Genomic DNA, 20,182 nt, shown 5'->3' on the forward strand with positions numbered 1-20,182 from the left:
AACATTACTCTTATACTATATTTGTAGAATAAGAATTAAAAGCAGTATCACATCAAGTAGAAGGGAATTGGAGTCAATTAAACTTTAAAAAAGAGTAATAAAAATGTTAAATAAATCAGTGGATTTATGGGAATTCAGTTTATTTTTATTTCAAGAGTTCAGACAAAATAGTCAAATGTTTAAATAGTCTACTTTAAAGGATGGAAAAATAATTGGCCTAATATTCTTTCACTTTTAAAAGTGACAAGAAAGTAAGTCAAATTTTCTCTTTTATTTAATTTTAGTATCTGCCAGTAGCAATATTTCAAAGGCAGAGAGAGTTAGAACATGATTCATGGGTAACAGGAATGTTCTTTTAGAGAAAAATATTAAATATATGAAACTTAAACTTTAGATGTACCTATCTTAAATTTAGTTATATCTTTATTATTTTAAGGTGATGCTTAGGGAAAATTTTTAGTATTTTAAGGTGATATTTAGGGAAAAATCAAAGAAGGGAAGAAACATTAATGACTTTTTATAAAAGGTTACTGGTGGTTTGATAATTCTTTTTTTAATATATTTTATTGATTTTTTACAGAGAGGAACTGAGAGGGATAGAGAGTTAGAAACACTGATGAGAGAGAAACATCGATCAGCTGCCTCCTGCACACTCCCCACTGAGGATGTGCCAGCAACCAAGGTACATGCCCTTGACTGGAATTGAACCTGGGAGGGACCCTTGAGTCCACAGGCTGACGCTCTATCCGCTGAGCCAAACCGGTTAGGGCTGGTTTGATAATTCTTAAAGTAATGATAATATAATCTTTAAAAATGAATCATTGTCTTTTTATAGTTGTAGATCTAGAAAATACCTTAGTTGCTACTGATGAACTCTTCCATGATATTAATGATTTGCCAATAAATAATTTGCAAAGTTTTAAATATCTAGATTAAGAAAATACCTTGATTAAGAAAAATACATGTCAGAGTAGTCCTTATTAACTACATATGCCAATAAGTCCACTGATGTCATCAACTCTCTGAAAAATTTTTTAATGTAATAACAAGGAGCTGACTATGAAGATGTCATTTAGGGTATATTTTCTCTAGTGAAATTTATTGGGTGCCATTTTTCATATATTCAAAGTCAAGGATATCTAAGGCCATTTTCAGCTCTAAAATTTGTTTCCTAATTATATTCTATTTGTTGAAACATTTATTTTAAAGCAAATACAAATATAAACAAAGTAGTTTATCTTTTAAAATATTAGAAAATTAAATTTATTAAAATTAAAGATAAATTTCTTTAGATTAAGCATATAGATCAGTGAATTTAATTGGGAATACAACTTCATGTAAGTACCTGATATCAAAAATTCATCCAGAAACTACATATTTCTTTTGCTTTGTTTAATTTTAAATAAAATTTAAAGATTCTATCATAATTGTTCTATGTTCAAAGAAATAAAGATGTTAGAAATGAAAATTAAATTTTGCATTATGTGTTTTGTATCCCTTACAGAACTATGCATAGGTTAAATTTCTCTGAAAGTTTAGGATCCAGAAAATATTTCTTCTGAGAAAATCTAAAATTTTTCTTCTGAAAAATTCTTCTTACAAAATGATTATTTAATTTTGTGTTTCTCTTCTTGTTATCCCTTTACTAATTCATTCAGTAAACTTTATTGAAAGACTACTACATTCAAAATACTATAATGTGGAAATAATTAACCATTAGGTTTTCTTTCAAGGTGAAACAATATTTGTAAACAACTAATTACACTATAGGATAATGAGTATAATAATAATTGAAATATATACGTGTTATTGGCAGCACGGTGGGAGTTCTCAATTTGCCAATCTTTAATGGGAAGGAATTAGAAAATATCAAAGAATAATTCACAGAAGTGACTCTTCAACTGAATAGTGAAAGAATCTAAGGAATTTGCCAGAGACAGAAAACTTTGAGATAATGAAGTATTCACCTATAATAATTATTTAAGCTTTAGTATTTAAGATTATTTTTATTTCATTTGTTTTACATAACTTGACATGACTTATGTATCCTTTACATAAAGACACCTATAAAAAATAAAATAAAAGTTACCTATGATATATTCTGGGAGTTGGTATAATGTAAATTATAATTAATTATTAAACTTTTAAAAATTGTGTTTAAAAATAGAGAAAACCAGAAAAGATATAATACCTCTATTTTGAAATATGTGACTATTTGGAGAAGGCAAAGGAATCCATTTTATTTTTATCTATTTTTACAGAATGCAATTTTTACTTTTTATGAGGGTGGTGGAAAAACACTGATACCTCCTAAAATATTATGTTAATACCTATAGTTACCACTAATTTTACATTTACCAAGAACAAATGCTTTGTCCTAGTAAGTAATCCCCTTAATGTAATATCTAACATTGGTAGAGAGAAGGGGCAAATACCTGTGTCTTTGAATTATATAGTGTATTTTAAATTACTCAATGAACTCTAAAAGTAGGGCCTCATCTTCTTGTTCTCATTTTTCAATGTAATGCAAATGTTCATCACATGACTTTCTTTTTTCTAAATAGGATATCATTATTTTCTGGAAGGTTTTTTAGATGCATTACTATGTGGAAATAGCTCTGATGCAGGGTAAGCCAATAATTTGTGTGTGTTCCTGTATATGTGCATGTATATATACACACTTATTTTGTCTCTTTTTTGTGGAAACTGACAGATAACAGCCAACTAACTTTATTTATACTAATTTACTATAATTATGGTTACTTATAAGGTGACAACTTATCTAAATGTTAGGCAAGTGCTTATGTTTTATAACTTTAGCTCTAATGCTGTTTTTAAAAATAAGTTTTTATTGATTTCAGAAAGGAAGGAAGAGGGAGAGAGAGATAGAAACATCAATGATGCAAGAGAATCATTGATCAGCTGACTCCTGCACGCCCCACACTGGGGATCAAGCCGGCAACCCGGGCATGTGCCTGACCAGGAATTGAACCATGACCTCCTGGTTCATAGAATCGAACTGTGACCTCCTGGTTCATAGGTCGATGCTCAACCAGTGAGCCACACCAGCCAGGCTCCAATGCTTTTTTTCTTAGATGAGCATATATGAGCCAAGAGTCAACTCTGGAGGTTTCCATAGTAGGGACAATGAAAAAGAGATAAAATGCTAATTATTGACAGAAAGCAATTTTGTAAAATATCATTAGAAATTCTATGAAATATGTTAATGATGACATCAAGTGGCTAGTAAAATTACGTTGTCAAAAATTGAGAAAAATATTAGTTACTTATTTATCATACTTCTATTCCTTGAAATAGACAATGTTATAACATGCTGCAAGAATAAAAAAAAAACAACACAGAATTTATTGTAAAACTTTCTTTTTCCACATTACAGCCAATGTCCAGAAGGATACATATGTATGAAAGCTGGTAGAAATCCCAACTATGGCTATACAAGCTTTGATACTTTCAGTTGGGCTTTTTTGTCCCTGTTTCGACTGATGACTCAGGACTTCTGGGAAAACCTTTACCAATTGGTGAGAACCTGAAGCAACACATATTGCATTTTTAAGTAGAAGTATATAAGAAAACCAAGTTAATTATGAAATTCAAACCACAGCATAATATAATAGAAAGGGCACAACTTGAAATCGGGAGATTTGAGTTCCTTTATCCTATTGATTATAACATTTATTAAGCATAGTGATGCTGGGGACAGTGGTTCTTTCTAATTTCCCTTGAGCTCAAAACTTACTAACCATCCTTCCAAGACACATCTTCCCAAATAGAAGGCACACCCTTTCCTGGGCTCCAACTACACCCTCAGGTGTTATCTACATCCCACAGGTGGCAGGGGATGAGAATTAATAAGCAGATGTAGAAAGATGATTTTGGTTTCTTTCTGACTCTCATTTAAGACTCAGCTCCTTGATGAAGGTCTCTGTGGTATTTTACTCAATTCTGTTTTATTCTTAGTAATTCCAAGAATTCCCTCCTAGAGTTCAAAATGTGAATGCATGAGTTAGGGAAGAAGAGGATAAGGTTAAAAAAAACAAAACAAAACAAAACAAAACAAAACAAAGAAGTGGGAGGGGGTGTGACCATCATTATGGTTGTTTATGTCAGAATCCTTCAAAATACACAAGTAAGTTGAAAGCCGGGGCCACCAGTTAATGACATTATATTGAAAACGAATGCTGATGTTGTTGTTTCCAGACATTACGTGCTGCTGGGAAAACATACATGATCTTTTTTGTGCTGGTCATCTTCTTGGGCTCCTTCTACCTGATAAATCTGATCCTGGCTGTGGTGGCCATGGCCTATGAGGAACAGAATCAGGCCACCATGGAAGAGGCAGAGCAGAAAGAGGCTGAATTTCAGCAGATGCTCGAACAGCTTAAAAAGCAGCAAGAGGCAGCTCAGGTAAACTCGTCAAATGGAATATGTCCTGTCCCTCGGCATGATATTTTTATTGTTATGGTTGTTACAAAAATCCTGGAAAGAAAGTGAGAGACAGATAATTTGATTGTATTTAAGAGAAGCTGGTAGTAGAGGGGATTGGTAAAGATTTCTACATTTCGAGCATCTATATAGATCCTTTAGACATTCTACATTGTTTAAAATATTAACCACAATAGAACACTCTCGTGCTATTTTAATCAACGGAATATCTTTAGAATAAAAGGGAAATATGATTTTGGGGTCCTCTCAAGTGAGAGACACTTACTGAATGAGTATACTGGCATTAGGAAAAATCCTAAGAAATCATCTTTTCTTAGAAAAAACTGTATTGGTTATTTAAAAAAAATATTGGAAATTAAAAGTGTTCACCTTCGGTCCCGTGCTCACATGGCAAGAATCAGTGCTGAGCTGAAGAAGCTAGGAACTGTATTGGGGAATTGAATGTCTTGTCTTGCTTGGCAGAAACTAGGGACCCTCCCCTCTCTAGTCTTCTGATAGAGCATTATGCAGGGCTGAGGAAGGGGTGTTACTACCTTCCATGGATTTTATTGATAATATTTTGAGGATATTGGACAACCCAGTTTCAATAACTGGAGAGAGGACCTCAGCTCTTATCTCATTTCTCCTGCCTTTGGATATGACCTCAACTAACTCATCAGCTTTTCTCACAAGTGCCAGTTTCCTTCTCAGAGAAAAGAAGACAGTGCTAAGTAAATACCAATTTTTAGAGTACATGAAATCCCCAAAAGTACAATGAATATCTGTTCTTGTGGATGCCTGATTGATCCTTTTGAATATGTGGTCTGTGAAGCATAATACAAACACAATAAATGTTAGCACAGAGAACACCAAGTTAACTTTGCAAGTGTTCATTAGGTGGAAAGAAAAAATAATTCCCTCTAATAATTGCAGAGCTGCTTCTATGTAAGATCAGCTTGAGTCAGCTAACTGTATTTTTTAAATGTCATGCAAATAGTTGGGCCATTTTTTAAAAAAGATAAAGTCTTCTCTAGTGCCATGCTAAAACCATTTCTCCTCAATGTAGCAGGCAGCCACTGTAACCGCCTCAGAGCATTCCAGAGAGCCCAGTGCAGCAGGCCGGCTCTCAGACAGCTCATCTGAAGCCTCCAAGTTGAGTTCCAAGAGTGCTAAGGAGAGAAGAAACCGGAGAAAGAAAAGAAAGCAGAAAGAGCAGTCCGGTGGGGAAGAGAAAGATGAGGATGAATTCCAAAAATCTGAATCTGAAGACAGCATCAGGAGGAAAGGGTTTCGCTTCTCCATCGAAGGGAATCGTTTGACCTATGAAAAGAGGTACTCCTCCCCACACCAGGTATGGCACTACAGAGTTAAATGATGCCCGGGTGAAAATGAGAAAGCTGAAAGAGGGGGAGAATTAAATCAGACTTATGAATCTTCATCAACTGAATTGACTGCTATGTTTATTATATTTAAACCCATCCTTTCTTCACATAGTTATGAGAAAATTGTACTCCATATATATGTAAGTCTTACAGCCTGGTGTAGTTGAGACAACACTAAGTTGAAAATAAGAGCCCTGGATTCTCATCCTGATACTGTCTGCTGCTACTTGTAACTAATGGCATTTAATATTTCTGATCATCAACTTTTTAAAATTAAATTTACTGGGGTGACATTGGGTAATGAAGTTATATAGGTTTCAGTGTACAATTCTGTAATACATCACCAGTAAACTGTATTGTGTGTTCGCCACCCCAAGTCAAGTCTCCTTCCATTGCCATTTATCCCCCCTTTCCTCAGCTTTTTGTTGTTGTTAATTTTTCCCATTGAGTTTTAGAGAGAGTGGAAGTGGGGGGGGGGAGAGAAAGAGAGAAAGAGAAACATATATGTAAAAGAGACACATCAATTGGTTGCCTGATGCATGTACCCAGACTGGGGATGGAGATCAAACCTACAACACAGGTACATGCCCTTGACCAGGAATCAAACCCATAATCCATTAATGCGATGGCCAATACTCCAACCACTTAGCAAAACCAGCCAGGGCTCCTCAGCTTTTTTAATTTTAAAAAAAGTGGATTTTGGACTAGCTAATCAGTGTCTTTTTGGTCATTTTATACTGCCCCTCCCTCCTAATCTACACTAATAAAAGAGAACCATGGTAATTGGCGTACGACCGCTACCCTTCCCATTGGCTAATCAGGGCGATATGCAAATTAACTGTCAGCCAAGATGGCGGCTGGCAGCCAGGCAGCTTGAAACTAACATGAGGCTTGCTTGCTTCAGTGACAGAGGACTCCAACATTCCCCGCCTGCCTTGCCGGCCTCTGAGCTGGCAGTTTGAAACATAGTTACAAAAATAGAAGCTAAACAAAACCCCAGAAACCAGCTTTCAGCCAGCCGGGATCTCAGACCTGGAGTTGATACAGAGTTTCCATTGTAGAACCTAAACAAACCAGATACCTGCTTTCAGGAGTGGAGGCCTAAGAGCTGGAGCCTCAGAGCTAAAGCTGGCTCAGAATTAAAAAAAAAGAAAAAGAAAAAAAGGAGCAGTTGGGAGCTTCAGTCCCAGCCTGAAAACAGCCCTCAGCCCCTCACCCAGACTGGCCAGGCACCCCAGTGGGGACCCCCACCCTGAAGGGTGTGTGACCAGCTGCAAACAGCCATCATCCCCTCACCCAGGCTGGCCAGGCACCCCAGTGGGGACCCCCACCCTGATCCGGGACACCCTTCAGGGCAAACCAGCCAGCCCCCACCCATGCACCAGGCCTCTATTCTATATAGTAAAAGGGTAATATGCCTCCCAGCACTGGGATCAGCGGAGCCGCGAGGTCTCCCGGCACCGGGATCAGCATGACAGGGTGCAGCGCCCCAACCCCCTGATTGGCCCTGCTCTGTGCGTGACAGGGGGTGGCGCCGCAACCTCCCCATCGCCCCTGCCTTGAGTGTGACAGGGGGCGGTGCCCCAACCCCCCATTCGGCCCTACCCTGAGCATGGCTGAGGGTGGCATCGCAGCCTCCCAATCCGCCCTGCTCTGTGCATGACAGGGGGCGGCGCCCCAATTTCCCAATTGGCCCTGCTCTGAGCCCGACCAGGGGCTGCACCTAGGGATTAGGCCTGACCTCTGCCACCGGGGAGCAGGCCTAAGCCAGCAGGTCGTTATCTCCCGAGGGGTCCCAGACTGCGAGAGGGCACAGGCAGGGCTGAGGGACCCCCCCTCCCCCCCCTCCCGAGTGCACAAATTTTTGTGCACCGGGCCTCTAGTTTCTTTATAAAACATCATGTGCGCATCTGAAAATATGAGTCATGGTATACTTTATCAAAAAGTTCATCAGTCTGATTTCAGAAATTTTAACTTCGAGTCCCAATATACTGAGCCTTATAGATGAAGCAGACATTGTGATTAATTTAAAGTGATTTTAGAAAGATGTACTAAAGCAATTTGTGAAAAGTGATGAAATTCCTTGGAAGGAAAGAGCAATGAAAACAAATGTAGCCTTCTTGTGGCCCTGCTACTGATATTTACCGATTGTTTACAATGTCCTAGTAATATTGCAATGATGTTTCCTTCTGAATTTGAAAAATGGTAGCTCAGGGTTCTGTTTTTCAATATCTTTAAATTGCAATCTGTCTCCCCATTCATTAATCTCCAGGACTCGAAACCTTCTCTTATAAAACGAATTTAACTTAATCTGAAAATGCACATAAAATAAAAATGTTGTTAATCAAAAGAAATGAATCATGCTCTGTCATGAATGCTAAAATCTCCTTCAACTTAATCTTGCAAATTAAAAACACGTTTCAAATGGCTAAATTAATGATTTTGCTTTTTTTTTTTTTTTTTTTTTTGGTGTCCAACTTTAGTCTTTGTTGAGCATCCGTGGCTCCATATTTTCTCCAAGGCGCAATAGCAGAACGAGCCTTTTCAGCTTTAGAGGGCGAGCAAAGGATGTGGGCTCAGAGAATGACTTTGCCGACGATGAGCACAGCACCTTTGAGGATAATGAGAGCCGGAGGGACTCCTTGTTTGTGCCCCGACGACACGGAGAGCGACGCAACAGTAACCTAAGTCAGACCAGCCGGTCGTCCCGGGTGCTGGCAGTGTTTCCCGCGAGTGGGAAGATGCACAGCACTGTGGATTGCAATGGTGTGGTTTCCTTGGTTGGTGGACCCTCGGTTCCTACATCGCCTGTTGGACAGCTTCTGCCAGAGGTGATAATAGATAAGCCAGCTACTGATGACAATGTAAGGAAGTTTTAAACAGTTCAGGCATGGCGGGCCCATTACTGCTGCACCAGCCAGTGTTTCTACAGAATGGAACCCCTTGAGAATGATTCCTGGTTGGTCAAGCTGTGAATGCACCTGCATCTTGTAATACCTTTATAGACTAACCAACTAAAACTTAAAGCCTCAACACTCTCTTGCATAACACCTGAATGCATTTACCTATTAAACACGCTAAGGATAAATTAGACACAATCATAAGTTACTGTCTACAGTTGGAGGATTTGCTATATACCCATGCTGAACTTAGATAGTAGGGCATCTTCTAGAGCCTGGTAAAAAGTGAATGAATGATGTCTATGTTTAAGTGTAAAGGGTGTATAATAAATCTTTCCAACAGAGTCTTCAATATAGCCCTGCTTTAGTTTAGAAGATTTTTAAGAACACTGTGCCTAAATACATAGCTTCATTGTTCTCTTAAAATTTTCTAGTACTCATATTTGTCTTACTAAAAAAAAATGCTGATATAGGCTTTCTCAAAACTAATCTTAGTGAAAAGAAACAAATAAATGATTAATACAGACAGGTAAAACAATTGTCTGTGTTCAAAGGTATGTTATATGTTTGTGATGCATAACCCGCTGATGAGGAATTTCTAAACACATGCTGCCTCATTAGACTGTTAACTCACTTGGAAATATATCAGCATGATGAGGCATGACTAAGTCAGTATCAGATGACTTATTGCTTTGGTACCCTGGATGAAACTGTTGTCCATGCAGCATGTGTGTGTGTGTGTTCTTAAACATACATTTTGTGTTGTCAGTGACCATCTATGTCTTGTGCCCAGAAACTGAGATGGCAATTACATGTGTTATGATCATTTCTATTTCTTTAAAAATAAGCAGCTTCCTTTCTCAAAAGAAAATGCCCTGATCATTTATATGAATTTTTCAAGTTGTTAGTTTTTCGCTATTAGTTCTAAAATAAAGGTAACTGTTAAATCTGTCTCTCAAGAGATTTATCAACTCTATCTAAATGACATCATGTCTCATAAAATTATGAAATCAGAAGGTTAAAAAAATTCAGTTTTTGCTGTATGGCTAAACAGTTGACAGTTTGGACACTCCAGGTTAATTATACAATAAGTCAGCAATACCTGCCATCACCAATTAGATATGAAAGTGCATGATGCATGTGTTTCATGCAATTCACTGTATCATGTTAGTTGTTTACTCATCATATGGTTCAAGTTAATTATTTAATACATTAGCATTTTCTTTACAGGGAACAACGACTGAAACTGAAGTGAGAAAAAGACGGTCAAGTTCTTTCCATGTGTCCCTGGATTTTCTAGAAGATCCTTCCCAAAGGCAAAGAGCGATGAGTATAGCCAGCATTTTAACAAATACAGTAGAAGGTTTGTAACAAGTTCCATTCAATTCAATTTATTAAACGTGTCGTCTCTTTTAAACAAATCTCTCTATTTGTGCATTGGACACAGTATATTTGGTGGAGAGTATAGTAGGTCTTCTTCAAGAGTTATTGTTTGTTATACCTACTTAGAAGTCCTAGGAACTTTAAAAAAATTCTTTAAACTCAGTGATATTGGACCTCTAACAAATGTTTTCCTGTGTGTGGAAAATCCTTGAAAATGCAGAATAAGCGTTTCTTTTTTAAAAAGAGTTAATATAAGTTTAGTATAGTTTATTTTTAATCTTTACTGTTGAAAATATTACATAGGTCCACCTTTTTCCCCCATTAACCTCTTCCAGCCCACTCCCGTCCTCCCCGCCGAGGCCCCCACTGCCCCATTATCTGTGTCCAAGGGTTATGCATATATGCATACAAGTTCTTGGTTGGTCTCTTCCCACCTGCCCTCCCCTGCCTTCTCTCTGTGGTTCAACAGTCTGTTCATGCTTCTATGACTCTGGGTCTATTTTTGATTATCAGTATTTGGTTCATTAGATTCCACATATAAGTGAGATCATGTGAATAAGCATTTCTATTAGAGGTTTCTAATCCCATTAGTCATAGTGATTCTCTCTCCTGTTCTACTTAGTTTAAGACTTCCAACATCAACCTAAATACTCTCATGATTGCAAGAGAGAAGTAGGTCATTTTTGTAAAATAAAAACAAATTTAAAAAAATGATTTTTGGCTCATGTTGATCCCTACCCTATCTCTTACAGCCAGAGGATAATAGGTTAGCCAGATATTAACACAGAATGACACTTCCCCAATCCATGTTTCTATTGAGACTTCATTTAAAAGATGGTTCAGCCCTAACCTGTTTGGCTCAGTGGATAGAGCGTCGGCCTGCGGACTTAAGGGTCCCGGGTTCAATTCCGGTCAAGGGCATGTACCTTGGTTGCAGGCACATCCCTAGCAGCGGGTGGGCAGGAGGCAGCTGATCGATGTTTCTCTCTCATTGATGTTTCTAACTCTCTATCCCTCCCCCTTACTCTCTGTAAAAAATCAATAACATGTATTTTTTAAAAAATAAAAATAAAATACAAGATGATTCATTTAAGTTAAAGGCTGAGCCACATTATCAATACATACAAGGAAAAAAAACCTGTTCTTTGCTACTTCTGTTTTATGTGTATGTCTAATGAAATATGTTCAGGAGTCTAAAGAATAAATACTTTAGATTTTTGTTTTGAAAAGAAGTCTAGTGGATCTGAAATAAATGTGTGTATAAAATAAATCTTTTGGTGGTGGTTCTTATTTTTTTTTTTTTTTAAATCTAGAACTTGAAGAATCCAGGCAGAAATGCCCGCCCTGTTGGTACAAATTTGCCAACATATTCTTAATCTGGGACTGTTCACCATATTGGTTAAAAGTGAAACATATTGTCAACCTGGTTGTGATGGACCCATTTGTTGACCTGACCATCACCATCTGTATTGTCTTAAATACTCTTTTCATGGCCATGGAGCACTACCCCATGACAGCTCATTTCAATCATGTGCTTACAGTAGGAAACTTGGTAAGCATATTAGAAGGTAAATGTGTTCAGTCTTTGATTATTTTTGTTTGAGAAACTGTTTACATTTAATAGCTTTTAGCAGTCTTTCCACCAAACTTCCTACTCCTGGCTCCCAAAAGATAGGAAATATATCTAGCTGACTTCACTGTACATTTTGCCAACAATAATAGTCCTTGATATCAGAGCAAAAAAACTCAGAAAGTAATAGGCATAGGACTTTTTGAAAAGTCAATATTAATAGTTATAATGTTTTTAAGATGCAGAAGCAGTTTAAGGACACACTTTTTGAAATAATATTATCACAGTTTCCCTACTGGTAGAAGATTAAAATAAAATAGTAGATCTTTCTATCTTGCTTAGTCATCATCATTATAAGCAAGAACTTAACCAGTCAAAACGTCTCCAGCTTTTCCACTTCCAGAATCTAGGTAGGACATATATTGTTTTATCCATCTATTCTATAATAAAACTATAAAATATTGAAATTGCCCAGTACATTTTGTGTATTATATGATTAACAAGGCCATTTTGGTTGCAGGTTGCCACTTGATTCTTTCTCTTCTGTGCTTAAAAAAAATAAATTATTGAAGTGTTTGTCAGTTGACTCAACTTAGGAATATTAGCTTTTATTTGCTGAAAGAGAGCTCTACAGTAATGCATGCATTTGCCATATTTGTTTTGAGATTTAGGATTTTTGATGGTAAAGGCAGAACATGTAAAATGTACTGCATTGTAGTATTTACATTTTCAAAGCACTAAGGTTTATACTATGGAAGTAAATTTATTTTTTGTGTGCTTAACAAATTGATAATAGTAATATTATATCATTATTATTACTATTATATTATTATAATACATATATATGTTTAATAACTATCTGATTTGAGAGAAATGAGAATAAACCTCTTGATAAATAAAATTGTTTCTGGGCAAAATCTTGTCAGTACCTGTGCTGTTTGAAAAGGCAGTTTGATTTAATGCACAGAACATTGGTTAAAAATAGATTTGCACTCAAATCCTAGTTTTCCCATTTTCCAATTGTATGATACCAGGCAAGTCATTGAACCCATCTAACGTTCTCTTTCCTCAACAGTAAGGTAATTATAATACCTGCCTTAGCCACTTAGCAAACTTCTGTGAGGCTCGGCCAGCATGGCTCAGTGGTTGAGCATCGACCCATGAATCAGGAGGTCACGGTTCGATTCCCGGTCAGGGCACATGTCCAGGTTGCGAGCTTGGTCCCCAGTGTAGGGCCATCAGGAGGCAGCTGATCAATGATTCTCATCATCATTGATGTTTCTATCTCTTTCTCTCCCTCTCCCTTCATTTCTAAAATCAATAAAAATATATTTTTTAAAACTTCCATGAGAATAAAATGAAATGATGTCTATGAGAGCCTTTTATCAATTATAATTGTGTGAGCTAGCAATAGAATCATTATGGGGAAAGTAGCATAAGCATTTTGTTCTAAGAGCAAATATTGTGTCATTCTACTTTATCATTATTTGATGGAATTACAGTAATTTTGTTTTGATCTTAGGTTTTCACTGGGATCTTTACAGCAGAAATGTTTCTGAAAATTATTGCCATGGATCCTTACTATTATTTCCAAGAAGGCTGGAATATCTTTGATGGTTTTATTGTGACACTTAGCCTGGTAGAACTTGGCCTCGCCAATGTGGAAGGATTATCAGTTCTCCGTTCATTTCGATTGGTAAAAACAAACAAACAAAAACAGCAACAACAAAATCTTTCTAATAACCAGGGTTTTTGCATAACACTATTGTAGATTTGAAACCACAACCACTAACATTTTCAGTTTTTGTGTGACATTTGCATTGTCAGAAACTGTTCCTAAATGGATAAAATTTCCCCACTTATTTCAAAAAATGTTTATTGCAAAAAGCATAGTCATGTAAAGTTTAATGTATTTCTCAGTTACCATTCTAATTATTGTTTCTAGAGATAACTACAGTGAATATTTCTGGATCTAAAAATATTTATAATGAAAATGTATCCCATTTTAGTAGTAACTTAAAATATAAACAACCCTTTGTAAAAATGGATGATGATGAGATACAAGATGTGCGGGCAGAAACTTTTCCTAATTCTACCTCTGGAAAACAAGCTTCTTCACAATCACAGGAAAGAAAGCTGTAGGGTTACTTAACATGCCCATTGATTCACATATATGTTCTTATACATCAGAAAAAGAATTATAATCATGGGAAATATTCCAAACTTTAAAATGCAGGCACATCTAGCTATGCCAGTGCCTCAAAGGAGCATTAATAAATAATAAATACTTTTCTACACTTATAGTAGAACTCAATATGATGTTACTTTGCATGCTGTTAACAAATAAGTAACCGCAGAAATCATTGCAATTCCGATGTTAATAATAGGGTCAGGCCTAGTATGGCTTATAACCACCTTCACTAAACAAATTAAGCACATTTGGATCCCACATCGGCATTAAACATCTACTCTTAGGGAAAATCATCTACATGGTTAAAATATGTAAGAACCAGATTCTTGTTAGGGGATCCAAAATTACCCATGAGCCAGAGAGGGTTCAAAGGCAGGGCAGATGTTATAACAGACTCAATACTAATCACCATTTCTTGGTAAACCATAATATATATATAACCTCTTTAAAGGTCATGATAATTTTTTTTTTTTTATTTTCCAGCTTCGAGTTTTCAAGCTGGCAAAATCTTGGCCAACGTTAAACATGCTAATAAAGATCATCGGCAATTCAGTGGGGGCTCTGGGTAACCTCACCTTGGTGTTGGCCATCATCGTCTTCATTTTTGCCGTGGTCGGCATGCAGCTCTTTGGCAAAAGCTACAAAGATTGTGTCTGCAAGATTGCCAGCGACTGTAAGCTCCCACGCTGGCACATGCATGACTTCTTCCACTCCTTCCTGATTGTGTTCCGCGTGCTGTGTGGAGAATGGATAGAGACCATGTGGGACTGCATGGAGGTCGCTGGCCAAGCCATGTGCCTTACTGTCTTCATGATGGTCATGGTCATTGGAAACCTCGTGGTATGCACTTATTTGAGATATGTATTTCAGAAATAGATTAAGAGCACGGTAGAATGATGCCATTTTATCCAAAACAAAAACTATGATTAATAATTTTGAAAGCCTTGTATATGCTTATAGTCTCATTTTGACAACACATCAATATAGCAGGGACTCTACAGTAATACTCAACACCACTTTGTCAATCATGTCATCACATTTATTATGTGAATTCTTATACAGTATCATATTGAAGACAGGCCTAATAGGATATGTTGAGAACATTCAGAGACAAGGGAAGGAAAAGTCTGGAAACAATTTAGAGAAAAACCCAATCTTACTTGCTAGTTTAGGACTAAAAAGTGAAGCCTTTAAGTGTTCATACTGATTTTACCATTTTCTTGTCCCTTCATGGACACAGTAACAGTCACTCCCTGGGATAGCCAATTCTCTAGTGGCTCTCAGTCAAAACAAAGGTTGGCTAATAAGTCCTGAGGTTACCTGAATCGAGTAACTGATCAACTCTTCTCTCTCTTTAAACTTGGAATATTAATTACTTTTTATAGTATAGAAATAGATAATATATTCCAAAGGATATATACATTAGTGTGTCAGTCTTATGGAAATATTAGGAATAAATAGCTCTCCTAATTAATAAACAGTTCTCCTAATTAGTCAATTAGTTCAATTAGTGAGGTATGAAAAATATAATAGATTAAGAAAACAAGTGTCAATGCCTATGTTAAACCCCTAATTCTCATTCTGGGTCATAATGGTCATATTTCAATTAATGTCCTATGCAGTAGCACTCTTTATCAATAAAGAAACTATAGAATGTATTTAAATTCATAATTGCAAGCATTAGTGATTTTTAAGTTCAGAGCTCTTTTATAAGTACATACATCAATCTGTTTTCTTATAATCAAACAGTTTTAAACTTAGCTAAACATTAGGGCATCTCATACAACTTCTCATTCTATACGTGAGAGAGCTTGAGACCAACAGAAATCATCTCTTTGTTAAAGGATGTATGTGTAGGGAAATAGCTATTGAGCAGGATCAAAAATTCAGGATCAAAAATTCCAATCTCTAATCACTGTACTGTGGTGCTCCTTTCTTGTCTAGTTGTTAGAACTTATAGTTTCCTCTACACTTAGAGGAATAAGTGATGTCCATATGCTATTCTTTATATTGGGGTGAAATTACAATCATGTTTATATTATTTTTAAGGTCCTGAACCTCTTTCTGGCCTTGCTTCTGAGCTCATTTAGTGCAGACAACCTTGCAGCCACTGATGATGATAATGAAATGAACAATCTCCAAATTGCTGTGGAGAGGATGCATAAAGGAATCGCTTATGTGAAGAGAAAAATATATGAATTTATTCAACAATCCTTCGTTAGAAAGCAAAAGATTTTAGATGAAATTAAACCACTTGATGATCTACACAATAAGAAAGACAGCTGTATGTCCAATCATACAGAAATTGGGAAAGATCTTCGCTATCTTAAAGATGTAAATGGAACCACAAGTGGAATAGCAACTGGCAGCAGTGTTGAAAAATACATTATTGATGAAAGTGATTACATGTCATTCATAAACAATCCCAGTCTTACTGTGACTGTACCAATTGCTGTAGGAGAGTCTGACTTTGAAAATTTAAACACAGAGGACTTCAGTAGTGAATCAGATCTGGAAGAAAGCAAAGAGGTAAGATTTTGTAGTTGTGGGTAGATATGACTATGTATGTGTATTTATAATTATATATTTTCTATCTAGATTTTTTTGCCATCATATAAAGTTTTATTTCACTGATAAATCGAAGATTTAAGACCAGGGAAATGATTGATAAATTAAAGAGTAATGTAGTTTTTGTGTGAATTTTCTCATTTTTATTAATGGATATTTGTTAGATGGTGAATAAGTGAATGATCCCAGAAATAAATAAGCATCATCTGATTTAATACATATGATAACTTTAAAAGGAATATGTTATTATTCTAAATTTTCAGAGAAGAAAATTAGCTGATGGAGCTTAAAGTCATATAACTAATGAGGGGTATAGCTGAGAATTGAACTTACAGTCTTTGTTTACAAGGGTCTGTATATCTTCCATTGCATCACATTGTCTCATACACATGGAAGAGAACTTAACCAGAAGAAATACCCTATATAGATCCTCCAATTAAAATTATAGTGACCTATGTGTTAATCTTCCAGGATGCCATAGAATATGTCGGACACGGCATGACTTAAGCAACCAAAATATATTCCCTCACATTTCTGGAGGCTGTAAAGTTTGAGATCAAAGTGATAGCAGGGTCAGTGCCTGGTGAGAGTGCTCTCCTGGGGCTGCAGATGGCTGCCTCCTCACTGCGTGCTCACCTGGCCTTTCCTAGGTGTCATGTGTGGAGAGAGAGCTCTGGTGTCTTTTCCTCCTCTTGTAAGAGCAACTGCCCAGTCGGATTAGGGCCCACCTTAGGATCTCCTTTAACCTCTATCAATACCTCACAGGCCCTGTCTCCAAATGCAGTCACACTGGGAGTTAGAGCTTCAAGAAATTAATTGTGGGGGCACACAATTTAGTCCATGGCAACTTAATTAGAAATATTAAGCTAAAACTCTAATGGATATGAAAGATAATTCAAAGGAAGTCTAGAATAAAGCATCTTCATTTCCCATTTATTGTGGGGAAATCTCAAAAACAAAAAAAATACTCTTTAGTTTACACTGTTTAAATTGTTTTCTTTTTTTAATTAAAATTTTTAAAATATATATTTTTATTGATTTCAGAGAGGAAGGAAAAGGGGAGAGAGAGAGAGAGAACCATCAATGATGAAAGAGAATCATTGATTGGTTGCCTCCTGCACACCCCATACTGGGGATCGAGCCCGCAATCCAGGCATGTGCCCTGACCGGGAATCGAACTCTGACCTCCTGGTTCATAGGTTGATGCTCAACAACTGAGCCATGCCTGCCAGGCTAATTAAAAATTTTAATGTTGACATTATTGCAAGTATCTTCCACTTTCCCTTCCTTTGCCTACCTCAATCCACCCTCTCCTCCTCCTCCCTCCGCCTTTACCACACGCATATCCATGGGGTTCGCATAAATGTTTTTTAACTAATCTCTTCACCTTCTTTATCTAATCACCATCACCCCTCCCCCTTCAGGCACCCACCAGGCTGTTCCATGTATCCATTATTCTGGTTCCATTTTATTCATCAGTTTATTTTGTTCATTAGATTATACATATTAGTGAAATCATCTGGTATTTGTCTTTCTCTGATTGGATTATTTCACTTAGCATAATACTCTCTAGTTCCATCTATGCTAATAGCAAAGGATAAGAGTTCCTTCTTTTTTACAGCCATGTAGTGTTCCATTGTTTAAATGTACCACAGCTTGTCAATCCACTCACCTGCTGATTGGCACATGGGTTATTTCCAGATCTTAGCTATTGTAAATAATGCTGCTGTGAACATAGGGTTGCAAATATTTTTTGATTGGTGTTTCAGGATTCTTAGGCTATATTCCTAAGAAGCGGGATCACTGGGTCAAAAGGCAGTTCCATTTTTCATTTTTTGAGGAAACTCATACTGTTTTCTACAGTGGTGTCACCAGTTTGCATTCCCACCAATAGTGCCTTGGGTTCCCTTTTCTCTATATCCTTGCCAGCACTTGTTGTTTGATGATTTATTTTAAAGTAGCCATTCTGTGAGGTGATACGTATATTACAAACTATATGATATTGATATGAAAATTATTATCATTTATTCAGTAAGCATATGCCAAGCATTCCTCATGTGTTATCTGGTTTGATTCCTATAGCAACTATGTGAAGTAGGGACCATTTTATAAATTAGAAACTAAAGCTTAAAGAATCAAATTAATTGCCTAAGGTCTATAAAACAGTTATTGAGACTCAAACCCAAGCTTGTCTGACTAAAAAGAGAACTAAACGCTTTCAGTAGACACATTAAATATTTGTTAACTAGAGCCTGGCACGGGTAGGATCCCTAGACTTGGCCATCGTTCAGGGTGATCAGATACCCTGCCTCCCAGCCTCCCCACCTCCTCCTTTCCCTCACTCCCTCAGCACCCCGCTGCGGCCGCTGGTTGCCCGCCATGTTCCACGCCGCCCTCGTGGTCAGTGGATGTCATAGCAAGCTACTGAACTCTCCGTCAAATTCCTGAGGGGACAATTTGTATATTAGCCTTTTATTATATAGTACTAGAGGCCCAATGCACGAAATTTGAGCAAGGGGCTTGGCCTCCGCCACGGTGGCAGCTGCCTCTGCCTTGGCCCCTGCTACAGCGGCTTTGTCCAGAAGGTCGTTTGGAAGTTCGTCAGGAAGGTCGACAGGAAGGTCATCAGAAAGGTGGTCTGGTCTAATTAGCATATTACGCTTTTATTATTATAGATTATGTTATTTAACATTAAAAATTAATATCAAAACACTAGTGACTCTGCTCAATATAGAAAAATGAATTTAAAAATGGAAATACTCATTTGGTTTACAATTTTATTTTCTAGCCTGGGAATTATTAATGAATTTTGCAGATTTTTTTTTTTTGGTGTCTAACTTATTTGTGTTATAATAATTTTCTGTTGGTCCAATATATGATGGAATGTTATTTTTCTTTTGTTACTTTAAAGCTAATCATTGATACAAAAATTCATGTTAAAAAGCAGAATTTAGAATATATTAGAGTTTTATTCCTCCACCATCACCTCTACTCTGGGCAATTGTTTGACTATCATTAGATTTCACAATAAGAACAATTCAATATTTAGTAAATGTGAATAATCTACTGAAGACTGTCACTCTAACACACAGCTTGATGAAGAAATCATCTGGGTTTTAGGGATGATGTGAGAATTAATAATAATATTTAATTTTTCTAGCTGCTCTGTGAAAATACTAAATCTCTGTACAGTGGTTTTTCCTTTGATATTATATGGGTGCTTTGTTGAGAGTCTTTAATAGAGGCCATTTTAAAGTTTAATATGCTTAGTGTACATTGGAAATATTTACTAATGCACAATATACACAATTAAATATTAATATTGTTGAGGTTGTAGAACATCTCATTTATGTATGACTTAAGGTTATATATATATATATATATATATATATATATATATCTTAAATATATAATAATAGTGAAAAGTTCACCTTTAATACACTAGGCATGTATTAAAATAGTACATGCCTAGGTTTAAAAATAAATATTTTTCTCAAAAATAATATTTATAGACACATACATATTCTGTACCCTTTTGACCCCTAAATTCTAGGTTTATTTTTTAAAATATGTTTTTATTGATTTCAGAAAGGAAGGGAGAGGGAGAGAGAGACAGAAACATCAATGATGAGAGAGAATCCTTGATCGGCTGCTTCCTGCATGCCCCCCACTGAGGACTGAGCTCGGGCATGTGCCCTGACCTGGAACTGAACTGTGACCTCCTGGTTTATAGGTCAAAGCTCAA

General features: G+C 36.5%; 1 protein-coding gene across 1 annotated transcript in view; it reads left to right on the forward strand.

The window, feature by feature from the left end:
- The window catches only part of LOC118662034 (sodium channel protein type 1 subunit alpha), a 99,823-nt gene that overhangs the window by 49,679 nt on the left and 29,962 nt on the right, over window positions 1–20,182 (forward strand). Inside the window, exons 8-17 of the mRNA XM_036320647.1 lie at window positions 2,565–2,628; window positions 3,398–3,539; window positions 4,219–4,425; window positions 5,510–5,794; window positions 8,309–8,656; window positions 9,956–10,088; window positions 11,422–11,660; window positions 13,201–13,374; window positions 14,353–14,709; window positions 15,919–16,398. Of these exons, the coding sequence (XP_036176540.1) occupies window positions 2,565–2,628; window positions 3,398–3,539; window positions 4,219–4,425; window positions 5,510–5,794; window positions 8,309–8,656; window positions 9,956–10,088; window positions 11,422–11,660; window positions 13,201–13,374; window positions 14,353–14,709; window positions 15,919–16,398 (2,429 nt within the window). The remainder of the gene's footprint in view (window positions 1–2,564; window positions 2,629–3,397; window positions 3,540–4,218; window positions 4,426–5,509; window positions 5,795–8,308; window positions 8,657–9,955; window positions 10,089–11,421; window positions 11,661–13,200; window positions 13,375–14,352; window positions 14,710–15,918; window positions 16,399–20,182) is intronic.

Source organism: Myotis myotis, unplaced genomic scaffold, assembly GCF_014108235.1.
Source record: "Myotis myotis isolate mMyoMyo1 unplaced genomic scaffold, mMyoMyo1.p scaffold_m19_p_8, whole genome shotgun sequence".
In the NCBI taxonomy this organism is placed as follows: Eukaryota; Metazoa; Chordata; class Mammalia; order Chiroptera; family Vespertilionidae; genus Myotis; species Myotis myotis.